Source organism: Schistocerca gregaria, chromosome 10 (assembly GCF_023897955.1).
Source record: "Schistocerca gregaria isolate iqSchGreg1 chromosome 10, iqSchGreg1.2, whole genome shotgun sequence".
Taxonomy (NCBI): domain Eukaryota; kingdom Metazoa; phylum Arthropoda; class Insecta; order Orthoptera; family Acrididae; genus Schistocerca; species Schistocerca gregaria.
The window spans coordinates 118,968,168-118,989,853 of record NC_064929.1 but is presented as its reverse complement, the minus strand read 5'-3'; the positions used below and the strand labels follow the sequence as shown (position 1 = coordinate 118,989,853).

The 21,686-nt window shown below is 45.1% G+C and overlaps 1 protein-coding gene across 1 annotated transcript in view; it reads left to right on the top strand.

Annotated features, from left to right (window-relative positions):
- The window catches only part of LOC126293450 (uncharacterized), an 807,495-nt gene that overhangs the window by 769,944 nt on the left and 15,865 nt on the right, over positions 1-21,686 (top strand). The window contains exon 17 of the mRNA XM_049986682.1: positions 14,068-14,243. Coding sequence (XP_049842639.1) covers positions 14,068-14,243 — 176 coding nt within the window. The remainder of the gene's footprint in view (positions 1-14,067; positions 14,244-21,686) is intronic.

Here is a 21,686-nt window from a genome sequence, read left to right as displayed (position 1 = left end):
CTGGCCTGCGCAGAGACCTGATCTGAATCCTACAGAACACCTTTGCGATGTTTTGGAACGCCGACTTCGTGCCAGATCTGACCGACCGACATCGATACCTCTCCTCAGTGCAGGACTCCGTGAACAATGGGCTGCCATTTGCCAAGACACCTTCCAGCACCTGACTGAACGTATGCCTGCGAGAGTGGAAGCTGTCATCATGGTTAAGGCTGAGCCAACACCATATTGAAATCCAGCATTACCGATGGAAGGCGTCACGAACTTGTAAGCCATTTTCAGCCAGGTGTCCGGATAATTTTGATCACATAGTGTACTATGAACGGAAAAATATTAAGCTGCAACTGGAGGGGTGTTGACTACTTAATGCTTGCCATTGTCAGGCAAAATTAATACTTTGCAGGATCATCTTTTCCCTCCTATCTGTATGATAGCAAAAAGTCTGCATTAGTTTTAATTTCATTACATGAATTTAATACACTGTAGACTGGAAACTACATAATGCAGTGTACCGCAGGGTTCTATCATGTCCTTTGTTTTTTCCTAATACAGGTAGAATCTTATCTTCCCTCTGTAATGTCACAAAACGCAAATTTTGCAATTTTTGCATAAGTATAACAACAAAAAATTATGAAATGGCTGCTAATGAAATATTAGAAAATTTCAATCCCTGGCTCAAGTTTTTGAATGCCTTTAATACACCCCAAATAGATCACAAGTAGAACTGGAATGCCCAATCCCTAGACAGAATGAAGCTTCTTACTTCAGGTACATTTATAGTACGTATGATTGCAACTCTGACAAGAGGTTGTTAAAGATATACAAAGTAAAGTATTCTAGGTTTTCTGCAATAAGCTGCAGAACTAGTATTTGGGGGAACTCGAGATGGAAATTTAAAATTTTCTAAATTTAGAAGCATTTTATAAGAATTATCTCGAGTCTCAGACATAGAAAAATTCATAGGACTTCTTTAAAATGTTTGGTAACTAACAACTATTTTATAATGGACACACTCCTTGAAGTTCATTATTAGTTGCCACTATTTCTGCTTCGTTGCAAACTTTTCAGCGTACCAAGACTTAAGCACAATATCTACAAATCTACAACAATGTAACATTAGTACAAAAGTAAGTCATATACATCGGTAGATATGCATTCAGCTATGTGGGAGAGTTTTAGGTCATATAGTGGAGTTTGAAAGTAATCAAAGAACAGCGTATAATTTCATTCAATGTATGGGATATGAAGCTACATTTGTGTTAAGTTTAGAAAGTTTTTCCCATCACTTCCATTCTCTACATTTATTAAACATGTCGCGGTTGGTAGGACATGTTCTGAGACATGAAGCGATCACCAATTTAGTACTGGAGGGCAGCGTGGAGGGTAAAAATTGTAGAGGGAGACCAAGAGATGAATACACTAAGCAGATTCAGAAGGATGTAGGCTGCAGTAGGTACTGGGAGATGAAGCTTGCACAGGATAGAGTAGCATGGATAGCTGCATCAAACCAGTCTCCGAACTGAACACCACAACAACAACATCACACAATAAGCTAGTATTGTGTAATGATATCAAGATATCACGAAAAGTGTCACATTGTGTTGCATTGTGGAAGGTATTTCCAAACATTGTGATCAGAGCTAACCGATGTGACTTACAGAACATCATGTGTAGACCAAGTCTTACTCTAGCCGTATCTACAGGGTGCAGAGCGGGAACTTCCTTATTTAAAAAAAATCATAAATCAGAAAGTATTATAGACATCAATTTCTTCTTTCTTTACAAAGAGTAACTTATAAAGTTTTCTTACCTTAGCTTTTGAAAATGATACCTTGAAGGTGGTCTCCGTTCTGCTCAATGCATTTGGAAAGTCGATATCGGAAGTTTCGGTCCACTTTTTGCAACATGTCGATGTTGGCGATTGCGACACGAATGTTGTTCCGTAGCTCATCCAGGGTCTGCGAATGACTGGTATACACCAAGTGTTTGAGATGGCCCCCATAAGATAAACTCGCATGGCGCCAAATTTGTCGAGCGTGCTGGCCATTGGACATCACCCCTCCAAGAGATGAGACGATCGGGGAAGTTTTCGCGGACACGGTCATCGATTTTCGTGCCATGTGAGCTGTGGCGCCATCTTGTTGGAACCAGACGTCACCCACATCCACTTGTACAAGTTCTTGAAGAAAAAACCGTTTAATCGTCTGAACGTAACGCTCAGAAGCGACCGTCACGGCTTCTCTTCGAAAAACCGTGGGCCAATAGTGCCAACTTTAGATAGTGCACATCAAACAGTCATAAGTTCTGTATGCTCGTGAAGTTCTCGAGGGTTTGTGCCACTCCAATACCGCATATTTTGTTTATTCACGCAGCCAGACAAATGAAAATGAGTCTCGCCGCTGGAAAACACTAAGGTGTCATGAGGCAGCTCATCGATCAAGGCTTTACACGCATTTTACGTGAAACTAAATCACCTGGATGAGGTGTGTGCACCACTGGCAGTTAATGCGGATGAAATTTCAGCTCTTCATGAAGAAATCGTCTCATTGCGCGTTCAAAAATTGCAAGGGCAGCTGCATGTTTGCATGCAGATCGCTCTGGGGAATTCAAAAATCGACATCCTTCCCTCTTTTTTTTTTCAGGCGACTTGGTGATTCTTGAAGGCCCTGGTTTCTTTTTCTGGACACTTCCAGTATCCATAAAGGTGTCTACGCACATAACAGTTGTTTCCCATCAGGGTCACGAGCTGCATGCGCGATGTTGAACTGTTTCCTGAATGCTGGCTGCGTTCTGATGACCGAACGTCCACTCGAAAAGTAGGCCGCAACGGCGAACGCACGCGTCTCTCTTGCCCACTGCATGATCGCTACTAAACTAACCTTTTAAAAAATAGTTAAGTCTCTCACGTCTGATTGCACTGAAACCGACGCTACAATGAGTAACAGTCGCTGTATGCCGCGCGTACCAAATACGGAAGTTCCTGCACCGCACCCGTTACAAACGAGTTCTCAAAATTTCCGTATTGGTTGCAACACAGTTCATGTTACGACTTCATTATCATAATATTTCAAATTGTGTATCATTGCGCTATATTACATTTTACTGAAATGGCCATTTCATTCTCGTTTCCACAAACCAGAGAAACCTCTTGAGGTGATCCATAGAACACGAGATGTGGCAACGCTTTGTTGCTATACTTTGTAAATCGATGTTTTCATCCCTTCCAGATACTCAGTCCGATTTTGAGCTGCGGGCAGCCATCATGTTTTGTTGTGTTTACGGAATTGGAACAGTGGAATTTAGAGCAATATTACACCATCAAGTTTTGTGTTAAACTTGAAGAATCCGCGGGTGTGACCATTGAAAAGTTGAAACAGGTCTACAGCGAACATGACTTGTCAAGAGCACAGGTGTTTCGCTGCGCGAAAATTATTTTTTGAAGGCCAAGAACACGCTGAAGATGATCATCATTGAGGAGGACCTTCAACTTTAAAACCGACGAAACCGGCGAAAGAGTGCGTGCTCTTATGAGAGAAGACCGATGTTTGACAATAAGGTTGATCGGTGAGCCATTACTCACTTTCACCGTACATTAAATTTTGACCTAAATTTGGAACATTTGAAAGGTCTGAGCCAAAAGGGTGCCGAAAAACCTCACAGCTCAGCAGAAGGGCAATCGAAGAAATTTATGCATTGATCTTGGACAAAGACCACGAATGGTTCAGTCATGTGATCACACATTATGAATCCTGGAGTTTTGAATACGATCCTGAGACAGTAGCAAAGTGAGGAGTGGCACACTGAGACATCTCCTAGACCGAAAAAATCACTAATGAGCAAATCAAATATGGATAAGTGTTGGTTTGCTTTTTCGACAGCAGGAGTATCGTGCATATAGAATTTGTTTTCCAGGACAGACTATCACCCAAGTGTTTTATAAAGGCGCCCTTGAAAGACTCAGGACAAAGGTGAATCGAGTGAGACCGGACATTGCAGCGAAGTGGATGTTCCATCATGACAACGCCCCATCTAGCACGGCCGCTTCTATCACAGGATTTTTGATCTCAAAACGTATTCCTGTAGTTCCACAGCCCTCCGCCCGCCTCATTCACGTATTTTGAGTGTTTGTGAATTTTTTTCTTTTCCAGATAGGGGCAAATGCCTTACAGGGACACTTTTGGACTCTGGAGAATACTCAAAAAAATGTGACCAACGTGTTGAAAGCCGTAACAGTTGAAGCCTTTAAGCAAGTGGTCCATAACCTTTCTTAGACCATTACCCCTGACGCCTGAGTACCGCCTCCCCCCCCCCCTCTGCTATCTCTCCTCCCCCCTTCCTCCCCCGCTTCCCCCACATTACCACCAACTTTAACACCTAACTAAACTGTAAAATAAAAGACTTTTCTTGAAACACTTTTATGTTTAAAATTGTGGAAGATGAACGATATTTAGTTTGTGTATCTGGGAAGGGGGGAGGGGGCATGGTGTTAGGATGAATGACGAAGGAATTCGTGGGGCCCTGGAAGTGCTATCCACAACTCCTTCTCAGATAAGAAAGCTAACTCTTCACAGTGAGGGCAGAAACTTGTTACAAAACATGCTTCCCCTGCGTTACTCCTGTCCACTGTGGCACTTGGTTGACCTGCGCACTGCAACCCCATTTCAAATGAAACAGTTTCAGACGTCCATAGGCCTACTATACTTACTGTTTGTAAATCACTTCATTGCTGCACTCCTTACTTCTAAACCGGCAGAAACTGGACGACCTCAGGCTGTTAATACTTCGTGTCTAGCCACAGCCACTAATACTAATAGTTTTGTCAAGGCACAGTCACTAATAATAGTAGTAGTAGTAATAACAATAAGAAAAATATTGTATACAGCACAATAGTAGCCCTTATGTAATTACTGCTGCGTCGTACTGTCAATTATTCATTTATCCGTTTCTAAGCGAGTAACGAAGAAATTTTTATAATCTGGAGAAAACATTTTCTTGACGTGTTTAGCATTTGTTACGTATATATATCTCACTTTTATTCTCACAAGGGGAGGCCGCCAATTGTGAAATTCAGGTTCGATTCATACTGCGCATAATAAAAGCTCATGGCCAGAGGTGTAATGTGGCAAAGCACCAAGATGCACTTCTCAGCCGTTGTCGAGAAAATCGACAGTTAAACGAAACCGATGCGGCGAAATACTCTCTACGATTATCACTTTTCTACAGCGTCGTGGCGCAGCGGTAAGCGCTCGGGTTCGTAATCCGAAGGTTGCCGGATCGAATCTCGCGCCATGCTGTTTTTTTATTATTAGTTTTTACTATTAATGAATTGCTTATGCATGTTGGTGAAGGCGGATCGCTCTCCAATTGTACCGCCTCCATTTTTCCGTTATTTTAACAGGTTGTACCAAAGCTCTCCCGTCCGCACTGATTTTCGACGATGTTATAAGTTGCGCTAGGGACCGCATCTACGTTCTTTCGAGGTTAGCAACTACGCTGTTATGCGGCGGTTCTTTTCGGCCCACAAACATCTGTCCTTCAAGTGTAACGAGCGAGTAACGGAGTTTATATTCCATACCTGCCACAGCAAATTTGTGTTCGTGGGGTCTCTATTCTAATTCGAATGTTTGACTTGCGCTATACGTATTCGTTTCGGAATATCGTTTCTACGTCTTCCGTTAACTATACGTGGTTAACATTATGAAGACAATTAATAACATTTGTGAAATACAACTTTGTTTGCGGAAAACATAATGATGTTCGAAGTCGCCAGTTTTTCCACGACAAACGACTTTCAACAACTTATTATATGCATAATTGTGGCAACTGATTGCCGGGAATTATATATATATATATATATATATATATATATATATATATATATATATATAAAACAAATACTAAAAAAAAGGTTGTATGGCACGAGATTAGATCCGGCTTCCTTTTTTTAAGGGCAGCTAACCCTCTTTTTTTCATTTCTTTTTAATTTTTTTGACATTTTCTGTGCTTTTTGAAACTCCTTTATTAAATTGGAACTTAAAAAAAAGACAAGTGCCACCGCCACTTTTCATCCTATAACAAAAAAAACATCTCGTCCACTTCAGGCGTTGGCTCCTGACTAAACCTACCCCAGAGAGCTGCCTATATACCAGGGCAAATATAGGAAATCAATTCAACGGAACATCATCAATATCGGATTTCTGAGCCGAAAGCCCACTCGTGTACCCTTGATGACTACACGACCCAAAGCTTTACACCTCAGCTGGGCCCGTCATCATCGACATTGGACTGCTGATGACTGGAAACATGTTGCCTCGTCAGACGAGGACAGGAAAGTACGAGGGTCAGTCAAAAAGTAATGCCTCCTATTTTTTTTCTACGTTTAATTGTCAGGAAATTTAAATGCAATTACATAGGTTGAAAACCACAACATTGAGGATCATTTTGTCATTTTTCAATGTAATCTCCGCCCATCTCTACAGTTTTGGTCCATCTTTGAACAAGGGCATGTATCCCAGCACGGTAAAAATCACAGCTCTGCTTCCTAAGCCATTGACGCACGGATGTTTTGACGGCCTCCTCATCTTCAAAATGAATCCCACGATGAGCTTCTTTTAGTGGCCCGAAGAGATGGAAGTCTGATGGTGCCAGGTCAGGGCTGTATGGGGGATGAGGCAAAACTTCCCATCCAATTTTGACAATCTCGTCAGAGGTGTGACGACTGGTGTGTGGTCTTGCATTGTCATGCAAAAGAAGAACGTCTGCCATTGATTTTGCTGGGCGAACTCGCTGAAGACGTGCTTTAAGTTTTTTGAGGGTTGTGACGTATTGAACAGAATTTATTCTGCATCCCTGCTCCAAAAAATCAACCAGAATCACACCCTCTGTATCCCACAAAACTGTTGCCATAACTTTCCCTGCCGATCGCACAGTTTTGAATTTTTTCTTCCCCGGCGAGCTTGTGTGACGCCACTCCATTGACTGCCTCTTTGATTCGGGTTCAAAAAAATGCACCCATGCTTCGTCCCCGATCACAATTTTTTTCAGAAACTCATCTCCCTCCAAACGGAAGCGCTGCAAGTGTTGGGAGGCTATTGTTTTCCTTGCCTCTTTATTCTGATCGGTTAACATTCTTGGAACCCACCGTGCACAAACTTTTGAGTACCCCAATTGTTTAATAATCGTGATCACACTGCCTTTACTAAGAGAAATAATGCGACACACTTCATGTGCAGTCACCCGACGGTCACCACGAATGATGTCATCAACTTGCTGAATGTTGTGTGGAGTCACTGCACTCACCGGCCTGCCGCTCCGCTTTTCGTCAGTCAACGGTGTTTGCCCTTCAGCTTTCTTACAACGACGAACCCATCGTCTAACAGTGCTGACATCCACTGTCACAACACCATACACCTTCTTCAGTCTTTCATGAATGCGTATGGGCGTTTGACCTTCTGCATTCAAGAATTCAATCACACAACGCTGTCTCAAACGAACATCGATGTCGGCCATCTTACAAACTTCTGCTGTGCTGCCACCTGTTGACACAGAAAGTTACTACTGCAGTGGATTGCAGAAGAAGGTTTGAGGAATGGCGCCAAATTCAAATTTTTCACTTAACTTAATTTTTTTAAGTAGAAAAAAATGGGAGGCATTACTTTTTGACCGACCCTCGTAGTATCACACGAAAGTTGTCAACAAATCAATGAGGATTTGCAGAGAATAAATGCGTGATGTAATGACTGGCAGTTACCTCTCAGTATTAGTAAGTGTGACCTATTGCGTACAACAAGGCGAAAAACCCCATTAATGTATGAGTACAAAACAAATTATCAGTCTTTGGAAGCGGTAACATCAGTCAAGTATCTGGGTGTGACTATTCGAAATGTTCTCAAAAAAGATCAGATTACAAAGAAAACAAAATCTTCCTTTTTCTGAATTTTATTTTTATTTTTATTGTTGTTATGTTATTATTAATTTTTGTTTTTGTTTAGTTTTGTTGTGTAATTGATCAGAGGCCTTCTGCGCCCCGCTGGTAATATGTTGAGTCACGTCTTCTCGAAATTGATGTGTCCTGTTCAATTGTTCAGAAATGTTCATTGGTTCAAACAGGAAACGTTCTTCTCTCTTGGCTTAACACATTCCAGCTGCGAGGCGGGTCGTGGAAAGCACTCCCAAGGAAGTTCGAGAAAAATTGTCTGTATTTTGGGTGACGGACAACGACATAATGACGGTCATTGAAGTATGTCCAAAAATCGAGTACAGAGTCTACAGTTTGTCCAAATAGGTAGTGAATGGCATGTCCGCGAATCCAATTCACAGCATTGGTCTTTGTCCGAGGAAAATATTCACGATCCAGGAATAATAATGAAACGGGAGTAATCCGATCCGGAATGTACCGCGTTAGAAAAGCGACAACAAGACGAATCAAGTGCCAAACCTCCGCCGCCGGTCCGCAAAGAAACCGATGTTCATCATTCTCTGGCACTCCACACGTGGAACAGAGAGGTGATTGGGCGAGGTGGATACGATGAAGGCGAGATTGATTGATTCGCTTACCATTGACAGTTAGGTACCAGACAGACTGAACATTCGTGTCAAGGTGACGGGCGGAAACCGCGCGCCATACATGACGCCAGTCAACCTGGGGGAACTTTTGTTCAATGGGGTTAGGTGGACGACCTAATTGGAGGACACTGTATACTGCCTTTGTCTTGAGTAAAAGCTGTCTTGGTAAGGTGAGGCGTAGATAACTGAGTTCAAGAAAGAAGTATAGTATATAATGGAATTGGGCCGGAACGTCCGAGATCATCACTGGGGCTGACAGTGACACCGGCGTATATGCCGACAGGAGGAGACCAGTGAGGCTCGTTGGGCAACGTGTCATCTTCGGATTACGAACCCGAGCGCTTACCGCTGCGCCACGACGCTGTAGAAAATTATTAATCGTAGAGAGTATTTCACCGTAACGGTTTCTTTTAACTGTCGATTTTCTCGACAACGGCTGAGAAGTGCATCTTGGTGCTTTGCCACATTACACCTCTGGCCATGAACTTTTATTATGCGCAGTATGAATCGAATCTGAATTTCGCAATTGGCGGCCTCCCCTTGTCAGTGACGTACGGGACGAAGCACAACATATGTGTGTAGTGGGTGCACTGTGTGAGGAACCGGTAACCTAGAATGAGATTTTCACTCTGCAGCGGAGTGTGTCCTGATATGGAACTTCCTGGCAGATTAAAACTACGTATCGGACCGAGACTCGAACTCGGGACATTTGCCTTTAGCGGGCAAGTGCTCTACCAACTGAGCTACCCAGATGCTAGTGCTAGATTCTCAGGGTTCGCAGGAGAGCTTCTGTAAAGTTTGGAAGGTAGGAGACGAGGTATTGGCAGATGTGAAGCTGTGAGGACGGGGCGTGAGTCGTGCTTGGGTAGCTCAGTTGGTACAGCACTTGCCCGCGAATGGCATAGGTCCCGAGATTGAGTCTCGGTCCGGCACACAGTTTTAATCTGCCAGGCAGTTTCATCAGACAGGATGCTTTTGTACGTGTCAGCTCTCAGAGTCGTATCCACAATCTTCCCATATCACTCGAGATGCAGCGCCTCCAACAGCTTGAACAATCCTCTGCAAACATGCAAGGTCCACGGATTCATGAGGTTGTCTCCATAACCGTAGACTTCCATCCACTCCATACAATTTGAAACGAATCTCCCAGGAAGTTTCAACCTGTAACCTACATCGCGTTATTGCTACTAACTGAGAAAAGGTAAATATTTGTAACTTATATATACAATATTAGAATCCTACGAAGTTGTGATAATAGTAATGATATTTTGAAAATAATTTAGTTACGTGACTGAAGAATCGTTTTGTTGCTTCACCACTATCGGACATATGCTTATCTTCTGTGATATCTATGTCAGAGAAGACCTTCTTGGATGTTCTTTCCGGGTCTGAGAGAAAAATACGTTTTATCTTGTCTAGGAGTCTGAAGAATGTTTTCAATAAACACGGTGTACCTTCTTTGTTCGCGAGCTCCAGAACCACACGCGTATAACACACTGGTGAAGTTGAGATACACTGAAGTGCCAAAGCAACTGGTATAGGCATGCGTATTCAAATACAGAGATATGTAAACAGGCAGAATACGGCGCTGCGGTCGGCAACGCCCATGTAAGACAAGTGCCTGGCGCAGTTGTTAGATCGGTTACTGCTGCTGCAATAGCTGGTTATCAAGATTTAAGTCAATTTTAACGTGGTGTTACAATCGGTGCACGAGTGATTGGACACAGCATCTCCTGTACGACCATTTCAAGAGTGTACCGTGACCATCAGGAATTCGATAAAACATCAAATCTCCGACATCCCTACGGCAGGAAAAACATCCTCAAGAATGGCACCAACGACGACTGAAGAGAATCGTTCAACGTGACAGAAGTACAACCCTTTCGCAAATTGCTGCAGATTTCTATTCTGGGCCATCAAAAGGTGCCAGTGTGCGAACTATTCAACGGAACATCATCAATATCGGATTTCTGAGCCGAAAGCCCACTCGTGTACCCTTGATGACTACACGACCCAAAGCTTTACACCTCAGCCGGGCCCGTCATCATCGACATTGGACTGCTGATGACTGGAAACATGTTGCCTCGTCGGACGAGGACAGGAAAGTAGTATCACACGAAAGTTGTCAACAAATCAATGAGGATTTGCAGAGAATAAATGCGTGATGTAATGACTGGCAGTTACCTCTCAGTATTAGTAAGTGAACCTATTGCGTACAACAAGGCGAAAAACCCCATTAATGTATGAGTACAAAACAAATTACCAGTCTTTGGAAGCGGTAACATCAGTCAAGTATCTGGGTGTGACTACTCGAAATGTTCTCAAAAATGATCAGATTACACAAGTAACGGGTATGGCGAACTCTAGATTGTGGTTTATTGGTAGAATCATGAAACGATGCAGTCCTTCAACAAAGGAAATAAAATGGCTCTGAGCACTATGGGACTTAACTTCTGAGGTCATCAGTTCCTTAGAACTTAGAACTACTTAAACCTAACTAATCTGAGGACATCACACACATCCATGCCCGAGGCAGGATTGGAACCTGCGACCGTAGCGATAGCGCGGTTCCAGACTGTAGCGCCTAGAACCGGTAGGCAACAAAGGAAATAGCTTACAATACATTAGTTCGTCCAGTCTTAGAGTACTGTTCGTCTGTATGGGACCCTTACCAGTTGGATTTGATTCAAGAGACTGAGAAGGTCCAAAGAAGTGCGGCAGGATTCGTGACTGGCACATTTAGCCATCGCGAGAGCGTTACAAATCTCATAGAAAGTTTGAAGTGGGACACACTTGCAGCTAGACGACGCGCTAAACAGAAGGGACTGCTCACTTAATTCCGAAATCCAATCTTCCACGAGGATGTAGAGCATATATTATTACCACCAACTTTCAAATCGCGTAATGATCATCATTCAAAGATAAGGGAAATAAGAGCTCGTACTGAGCCGTTCAGACAGTAGTTTTTCTCTCGCACGATACGCAAGTGGAAGAGAGGGAGGGGGGGAGGGGGGTGAGAATATGATTTGGCGCGAATTGTGCCCTCCGCCACACACCGCTTGGTGGCTAGCGGAGTATATATGTGGAGAGGATGGACGTGTATGGGTATGGCGAAAACCTCATGAAACCATTGACTCTGCATGTCAACAGGGGACTGTTCAAGCTGGTGGAGGCTCTGTAATGGTGTGGGGCATGTGCAGTTGGAGTGATATGGGAGCTCTGACACGTTTAGATACAACTGTGACAGGTGACACGTACGTAAGCATCCTGTCTGATCACCTGCATCCATTCATGTCCACTGCGCACTCCGACGGAATTGGGCAGTTCCAGCAGGACAATGCGACATCAAGAATTACTACAGAGTGGCTCCAGGGACACTCTTTTTGAGTTTAAACACTTCTGCTGGCCACCTACCTCCCCTGGCATGGACATTATTGAGCATATCTGGACGCCTTGCGAGGTGCTGTTCCGAAGAGATCTCTACTCTCTCGGATTCTTACGTATTTATGGACAGCCCTGCCGGATTCATGGTGTCATTTCCCTCCAGCAGCAATTCATAATTACAGTCCATGCCGTGTCGTGTTGCGGCACTTCTGCTTGCTCGAGTGGGTCCAACACGATATTAGGCACATGAACCAGTTTCTCTGGCTCTTCCGTGTACCTGCGTGAGCAAAAGTCGAAGCAGTCACTCGTAAACACCCAGATGCGGTGTGGCACATGTTGCTTCACCATAGAGTTAATTAGTTCTGGAGTTGGTTTACGAGCAGTTTATACAGGTTGTTACAAAAAGGTACGGCCAAACTTCTAGGAAACATTCCTCACACACAAATAAAGAAAAGATGCTATGTGGACATGTGTACGGAACCGCTTGATTTCCATGTTAGAGCTCATTTCAGTTTCGTCAGTATGTACTGTACTTCCTCGATTCACCGCCAGTTGGCCCAATTGAAGGAAGGTAATGTTGAGTTCGGCGCTTGTGTTGACATGCGACTCATTGCTCTACAGTACTAGCATCAAGCACATCAGTACGTAGCGTCAACAGGTTAGTGTTCATCACGTACGTGGTTTTGCAGTCAGTGCAATGTTTACAAATGCCGAGTTGGCAGATGCCCATTTGATGTATGGATTACCACGGGGCAATAACCGTGGCGCGGTACGTTTGTATCGAGACAGATTTCCAGAACGAAGGTGTCCCGACAGGAAGACGTTCGAAGCAATTGATCGGCGTCTTAGGGAGCACGGAACATTCCAGCCTATGACTCGCGACTGGGGAAGACCTAGAACGACGAGGACACCTGCAATGGGCGAGGCAATTCTTCGTGCGGTTGACGATAACCCTAATGTCAGCGTCAGAGAAGTTGCTGCTGTACAAGGTAACGTTGACCACGTCACTGTATGGAGAGTGCTACGGGAGAACCAGTTGTTTCCGTACCATGTACAGCGTGTGCAGGCACTATCAGCAGCTGATTGGCCTCCTCGGGTACATTTCTGCGAATGGTTCATCCAACAATGTGTCAATCCTCATTTCAGTGCAAATGTTCTCTTTACGGATGAGGCTTCATTCCAACGTGATCAAATTGAAAATTTTCACAATCAACATGTGTGGGCTGACGAGAATCCGCACGCAATTGTGCAACTACGTCATCAACACAGATTTTCGGTGAACGTCTGGACAGGCAGTGTTGGTGATGTCTCGATTGGGCCCCATGTTCTTCCACCGACGCTCAGTGGAACACGTCATCATGATTTCTTACGGGATAGTCTACCTGTGCTGCTAGAACATGTGCCTTTACAAGTACGACACAACATGTGGTTCAAGCAGGATAGAGCTCCAGCACATTTCAGTCTAGTGTTTCGTACGCTTCTCAACAACAGATTCGGTGACCGATGGATTGGTAGAGGCGGACCAATTCCATGGCTTCCACGCTCTCCTGACCTCAACCCTCTTGACTTTCATTTATGGGGGAATTTGAAAGCTCTTGTCTACGCTACCCTGGTACCATATGTAGAGACTCTTCGTGCTCGTATTGTGGACAGCTGTGATACAATATGCCATTCACCAGGGCTGCATCAGCGCATCAGGGATTCCATGCGACGGAGGGTGGATGCATGTATCCTCGCTAACGGAGGAGATTTTGAACATTTCCTGTAACAAAATGTTTGAAGTCACGCTGGTACGTTCTGTTGCTGTGTGTTTCCATTCCACGATTAATGTGATTTGAAGAGAAGTAATAAAATGAGCTCTAACATGGAAAGTAAGCGTTTCCAGACACGTGTCCACATAACATATTTTCTTTCTTTGTGTGTGAGGAATGTTTCCTGAAAGTTTGGCCGTACCTTTTTGTAACACGCTGTATAGCCGCCCTGCGCCGACTACACGTCAGCCAGTTTCTCTCGACATCCGTGCAGTGTGAAAGCGTCTCTTAGTGATCAACAGAAGGAGAGGTCGAGAGCTCGTCGATACACGAGCTCCCGCAGAGCCGCTCATGCCGCGCCTGTGTGCAGACGACGGCGGCGCAGCGGCGATGGGGGCTCCGTGACGCCTGGTGGGGGCGTCCAATGGGAGATGGGCGGACCGCGCTGGCAGAGCCGCCTGGCGGAGAGGCCCGGAGGCAGCGAGCGACTGCCGCGAAAGGTGTCCGAGAGGTTCCATGTCCGGGACCTGTTCCGCGATGTGCTTGGTCAGTCGCCGCCCTAATAACCCTGTAGCACACCACCAGTAGACTGTAGAGTGGCTCGCAACTGACCCAGATCCGCCCTAATAACCCTATAGCGCACCACCAGTATACTGTAGAGTGGCTCCCAATCGACCCAGATCCGCCCTAATAACCCTGTAGCACACAAACAGTAGACTTTAGAGTGGCTCTCAACCGACCCAGACCCGCCCTAATAACCCTGTAGCACACCACCAGTAGACTGTAGAGTGGCTCCCAACTGACCCAGATCCGCCCTAATAACCCTATAGCGCACTACCAGTATACTGTAGAATGGCTCCCAACCGACGCAGATCCGCCCTAATAACCCTGTAGCGCACCAACAGTAGACTGTAGAGTGGCTCCCAACGGACCCAGATCTCCAGTGGAACCCTCGGGAAGACATACTGTCTGGTAGTATACGAGGGTGGTTTGATAAATCTGTTAAGAAATGTTTAACAACTCACCTTCCTTACATAATCTGCTTTTAGAGATACACACTTGGTCCAGCGATCCTCCAGCGTTCTGAACCCAGAGTTTCCGCCAAACTCTGAAAAATACTATAATTTCCTCATTTGGTGAAAATTTCTCCCCAGAAAACCAAAGTTGGGGAACAGGGAGAGGTCACTTGGGTCTACATTTTGTGAAAAGGTAGATGAGGAACCAGTTCAAAGCCCAGTTGACCCAATTTCGAATTTTTTACAGCTTGTGTGGGATGGTGAATTATCCTGTTGAAAGAGCCAGCTTTGGTCTTATTCTGGGCAACGCAAGTTTCAAACAATCCAACAATGAAGCATAATAGAGTACAGTTATAACTTCGTCGGAACAGGCCTTCGAAGGCCCAACGGTACCGACCGGCTGCCGTGTCATCCTCTCAGCCCAGGGAAGTTACTCGATGCGGATACAGAGGAGCATGCAGTCAGCACACTGTTCTCCCAGCCATTGTCAGTTTACAAGGCCGGAGCCACTACTTCTCGATCAAGTAGCTCCTCAGTTTGCCTCACACGGGTTGAGTGCATCCTAATTGCCAACAGTAACGGCAGACCAGATAGTCACCCATCGAAGTGCAAGCCCAGCCTGACAGCTTAAGTTCGGTGATCTTACAGGAACCAGTGTTACCACTGTGGCAAGGCTGTTGGTCGGAGTACAGTTACGGTTCTGCCTTTTTTCCAATTAGTGTATGAGGGTTATTCCTTGGGAATCATAAAAAAGTGCCCATCACCTCACCAGCGGACAAAATGGTCTCTTCCAGTCTTCTATGCACTTTCACCAGCCTTAATCCATTGTTCTGACTGTCGTTTCGGCTCTGGTGTGTAACGATTTCTCCCCATTATACCTGAGTTCCAAGTTGAGGAACATGAAGAGGTCACTTGGGTCTACATTTGGTGAAGAAGTCGATGAGGAGCCAGTCCAAAGCCAAGTTCACGCAATTTTGCCTTTTTTACGGCTTGTGTGGGATGGTGAATTATCCTGGTGAAAGAGCCCTTTTTGCGAGCCATCCTTGGTCTTCTTCTGGGCAACGAAAGTTTCAAACGATCCAGCAATGAAGCATAATAGAGTACAGTTATAACTTCGTTGGAAAAGGCCTCCAAAGGCCCAACGGCACCGACCGACCGCCGTGTCATCCTCTTCATCCTCTCAGCCCAGGGTCGTTACTGGATGTGGATATGGAGGGGCATGCAGTCATCACACTGCTCTCCCGGCCGTATGCCACTTTTAGTGACTGGTGTAGCTACATCTCAGTCAAGTAGCTCCTCAGTTTGCCTCACACGGGCTGAGAGCACCCTGCTTGCCAACAGCACTTGACAGACCTGAACGGTGACCCATCGAAGTGCTAGCCCAGCCTGTCAGCGCTTAACTTCGTTGGCCTGACGGGAACCGGTGTTACCACTGCGTCAAGGCCATTGGTCAGAGAACAGTTATGGTTGTCCCTTTTTTCCAGTTAGTGTATGAGGGTTATTCCTTGGGAATCTTAGAAAACAGTGTCCATCACCTCACCAGCTGACAAAATGATCTCTGCCTTCTTCGGTGCACTTTCACCTGTCTTTATCCATTGTTTTGACTGTCGTTTTGGCTCTGGTGTGTAACGATGGATCTGGGCTTCATCGCCACTCACAAATCGTCGCAAAAAGTTTCGAAGACAACCCCAGACAATCTGCTGGAAAAGGATATCAAATTAAACACCTTTCAGTTGTCAAATATTTAACCATAATTTATTGGGCAACCAGTTTCACCGTTTTACTACTCCATCTTCAGGCCCCTCACAGACCTGTAGGAATAATCTAACTCGACTGTGATCAAAACAGGGGCCAGTAGTACTGATGTTACTAGACATCACACGTTCGTCAGGGGCCTGAAGATGGTGTGGTGAAACACTTAAACTGGTTGCCCAATAAAATAGGGTTGAAAACTGATGGCTGAAAGGTGTTCAATTTGACATCCTCTATCGAACAGCTGAGTCCCGCAACCATCTTTACATACAGATACTATTCTGTTGAAATGCTGTGCCAGATGCACTTTGGTCGAATTTGAGTAATCGTCACACTCACCTCGCACACAGTCTCTTCACAGCCATTTCTCCAAGCAGAACATTACCCACTCGCTCAGTTGATACGCCTGCAGTTTCATCAGTCTCACGATCTTGCATTACCATATCATGGAGTTCGTCAATGGTTTCCTCAGTCGGACTGCTGGAGAGCACTTCGCCTTCTGTGCTCGACCGACCACGTTTGAATTCATTAATCCAAAAACAAATGGTGTTCAAAGGTCGCTCAGAGTTCGAGTGAACTTCATCCATTTCTGTTTTTATTTCTACGGCAGTCCAACTCTTCAAATGAAAATGTTTGATAACAGGAGGAAGCTCTATTTTCTCCATTGCAATCGACACACTGACCGACAATGGCTGTCAACAATGAACTGAACACTGTACATTATCCCAATTTTACATACAATCCTTTGAATAATTAAGCTCACCAACCATGAAGGCGCAACAAAAGTGTTCCCTTCTTTGATGGACATTTACCAGATCCATCAAGCCACCCTCGTACACCTCTTGTAGAATGTCTCTGGAAGGTTCCACTTCAGAAACCTGCTTCAGAGTGTACTTGCTCATATACAGGCCTACACCTATAGCACAAGACCAGTCCATAGCAGAGTGACTGTCAAAAAAATGAGATCTGTAGTGAAGCCCAGGCAAAAGTGTGTTGGGTCACTGAGCACCAGCAGTAGAACATGCTGACAGGTTCCCCTTCAGAGATCTGCTTTGGGACTTAAGCCACAGCCATTCTCCTGTTGCACAACACCAATACACTGTAGCTCTAGAGATTTCACGTGTTGGAAGGGTCTGCAGGGAGTGGAAGCAATCCCCACTGAGTGTTCAAGATGTTCGACCTCTGAACCCTGTTCTACGACGTGCTAGGATAGTCACACCCATATCCTTATTGCTCAGCACCAGTACACTGCAAAGGGGCTACAAAGTACAGCACATTTTTAATGGATCCCTCACAAGGGAACCTCCCTATCGCACCCCCCTCAGATTTAGTTATAAGTTGGCATAGCGGATAGGCCTTGAAAAACGGAACACAGATCAATCGAGAGAACAGGAAAAATTTATGTGAAACTATGAAAAAAAGCAAAATATACAAACTGAGTAGTCCATGAGCCAGACAAGCAACATCAAGGAAACTCTAAGGTAAGGAGCTCCGTGGTCCCGTGGTTAACGTGAGTGGCTGCGGAACGAGAGGTCCGTGGTTCAAGCCCTCCCTCGAGTGAAAAGTTTACTTTTTTTTTACGTTCGCAAAGTTATGATGTGTCCGTTCGTTCATTGAAGTCTCTATTCACTGTAATAAGTTTAGTGTCTGTGTTTTGCTACCGCACCACAAAACCGTGCGATTAGTAGACGAAAGGACGCGCCTCTCCAATGGGAACTGAAAACATTTGATCGCAACGTCATAGGTCAAGCGATTCCTCCACAGGAAAACACGTCTGATATATTCTATACGACACTGGTGACGGCATGTGCGTCACATGACAGGAATATGTTGTTGATCCACCTAACTTGTACACTTGGCGAATGGGTAAAAAGATTCTTCTACCTTGCCCGATTTAGGTTTTCTTGTGGAAGTGATAATCACTCCCAAAAAAAAGGGATGAAAACATAACGGACAGACAGATAATAACTGTCTGAAAGTAAAAAAATAGACTTCCCACTCGAGTGAAGACTTGAACCAAGGACCTTTCATTCCGCAGCCGCTCACGCTAACCACGGAACCACGGCGCTCTGTCGCTCATAGTCTCAAAGATGTTGCCTATCTTGCGCATGGACTACTCAGTCCGTATACTTTGCTTATTTTTTTCATAGTTCCACACAACTTCTTCCTGTTTTCTCGATTGATCTGTGTTCCGTTTATCAAGGCCTATCCACTGTGCCAACTTATAATTAAATCTGAGGGGGGTGCGATGGGGAGGTTCCCTTGTCAGAAGGAGATGCTGTATGGTAGTATATAGCAGCCGGACAGTGTGGCCGAGCGGTTCTAGGCGCTTCAGTCTGGAACCGTGCGACCGCTACGGTCACAGGTTCGAATCCTGCCTCTGGCGTGGATGTGTGTCATGTTCTTAGGTTAGTTAGGTTTAAGTAGTTCTAAGTTCTAGGAGACTGATGACCTCAGATGTTAAGCCCCACAGTGCTCAGAGACATTTGAACCATTTTTTAGTAGATACCACCTGTTGTACGCTTTGTCTGGTTGGCTCCACTTCATTGACCCGTCCATGATGGGCTGGATCAGTCGCGACCCTACCCTAGTAGCACTACACTAGTAGACTCTAGAACTGTTACCACACAAACGTCATCTGTAGGGCAGCTTCCAGGATGAAATGCATGATGGTAGCGAGGCAACTGCTGTACAATCTGTCGGGAAGTTCCCACTTCATGGATTTTTACGTCATCACGTCCTGATCCTTGTATAACAGTACACTCCAGAGTGGCTACAAAACAAACAAGATCTGTGACAAACCAACAATGGAGGGGGCTGTAGACTGTGACGCCACACGGTGTTCAAAAAGTTTCGTTTCAGTGACCTGATACCGTATGTGCTTGGTCAGTCTTACCCCATGTCATGGAGGGGGCTGCAGACAGACTCAGAAGACACCACATGGTGTTAAAAAAAGTCCAGCTACAGGGAGCTACTATAGGATGTGCTGGGTCAGTTATACGCCATGTAGTTGTTATACATCACCGGTACACTCTAGAATGGCTAAAAAAGAAACCACTCAGGAGCGCCATCTGGGGGGGCGAAGCAGAGATAATGAGACGCTTGTAACAGTTTCTAGCACGAAACTTTACATCGAAACCGGGCAGAAAATACAAAGAGATTCTGGTCGTAAGTGAAGTATGCTAACGACAAGACACAATCAATGCCATCTCTGTGCGTTAGCAATGGAGACTCATCTGAGTTCTCTTGCAAATACAAGTCGCCTTCTTCTGTTGATATTACTGATATACGATATTCTACGGGCTGTTCGGCCTCCATACCCATCTTCATGACGCATATTTCTTACAGTCTGTTCTGAAATAGACCTTCCTGTACGCATATGAAAAACACTAGTAAGGTGTGGAGCGCTCAGTTTCGGATTTTCGATGACTTCTCGAAGTAACACTCAGATACCATATTCATATAGTTAAAGCTAACCGGCCATTGACCTTCTTCTTCTGTGCTGGATGCACACGTATTGCCCGAACTCTTACGGGACTCGGTAAGATTGTCTGCCGCGAGTAATGAGTGTAATGGGCAGAGGCACTACGAATGTAGTGTCTGGACATTAAGTTGGGAATGTGGGTCTCACGGGGACCGTGCAAGGGATAAAACCCTGCAGTCGGATTATCCTCTAGCCGCCTGGGGTGGCAGAGCGGTTCTAGACGCTACAGTCTTGAACCGCGCAACCGCTACTGTCGCAGGTTCGAATCCTGCCTCGGGCATGGATGTCTGTGATGCCCTTAGGTTAGTTAGGTTTAAGTAGTTCTAAGTTCTAGGGAACTGATGACCTCATAAGTTAAGTCCCATAGTGCTCAAAGCCATTTGAACCATTTCGGACTATCCTCTGTGCCCTCGGTGGCTCAGATGGATGCCGGCACGGTAGCTCAGCGTGTTCGGTCAGTGGGCTGCGCGCCCTCTGTAAAAAAGAAACTGAGTAATCAACAATCAATTTGAACGGATGTCTTGTGACGTCCGCCCAGACCAACTGCAACGAACTATATTGGGGAAAAAATGGATAGAGCGTCTGCCATGTAAGCAGGAGGTCCTGGGTTAGAGTCCCAGTCGGGGCACACATTTTCAACTGTCCCGGTTGATGTATATCAACGCCCGTCGAGAACGTAGGGTCTTGGTTTCATTATCATTTCATTCTAGAAGTAGCTGTTGTTTCTCCATCTTGGACAGAACTTCGGGACGACCGCTTCGTGATATGTTCAAAAAATGTTCAACTGTGCGTGAAATGTTATGGGACTTAACTGCTAAGGTCATCAGTCCCTAAGCTTACACACTACTTAACCTAAATTATCCTAAGGACAAACACACACACCCATGCCCGAGGGAGGACTCGAATCTCTGCCGGGACCAGCGGCACAGTTCATGACTGCAGCGCCTGAGACCGCTAGGCTAATCCTTCGTGATTTGTTTCCATACTTTTTGCTCTGATTAAACCTGTATATAATACTCTTCACTGTACTTCTAGGTATACTGACAGTGACGGCCGGGGTGGCCGAGCGTTTCTAGGTGCTAAAGTCTGGAACCGCGCGACCGCTACGGTCGCCAGTTCAAATCCTGGCTCGGGCATGGATGTGTCTGATGTCCTTAGGTTAGTTAGGTTTAAGTAGTTCTAGGGGGGACTGATGACCTTAGAAGTTAAGTCCCATAGTACTCAGAGCCATTTGAACCATTTTATACTGACGGTTTCCCCGATTTCTTGAAAACATGTCGAAACTACCAGGCGCAGATTTCTCTCTCTTCCTTTGTAGTTTCGCAACGTTTTCGACCCATATTACGTAAATACCACTCATCGGCTTTCAGACCGGAGAGACAAACTAGTCACTTTGCTGGATGGAACACAAGTGCATAACGAACGCGAGAGGATCGTGTGTCAGTGCGGCCAAATACCACAGATATTGCTTACTAGACGAATATTTGTTTGGCGTCCATTGCGGCGTGATTTTACATCGCGTGTATTTGGTCACAAATTAAGCGACGTATGAACCATAAAGAGCGTTTTAATTCGAAGTGTAGAAATCAACCAATGTAAGGAAATAGTTATTATTCATTTCGCAGCTGTATTTGTATGACTGCACGTATTATAGCTTGTACGCCACGGTCGGACGAATACTTTGTCGAGTCATTGTGTATGTTCATTAGTTTCAAAAATAGAGACGTACCGAATCGG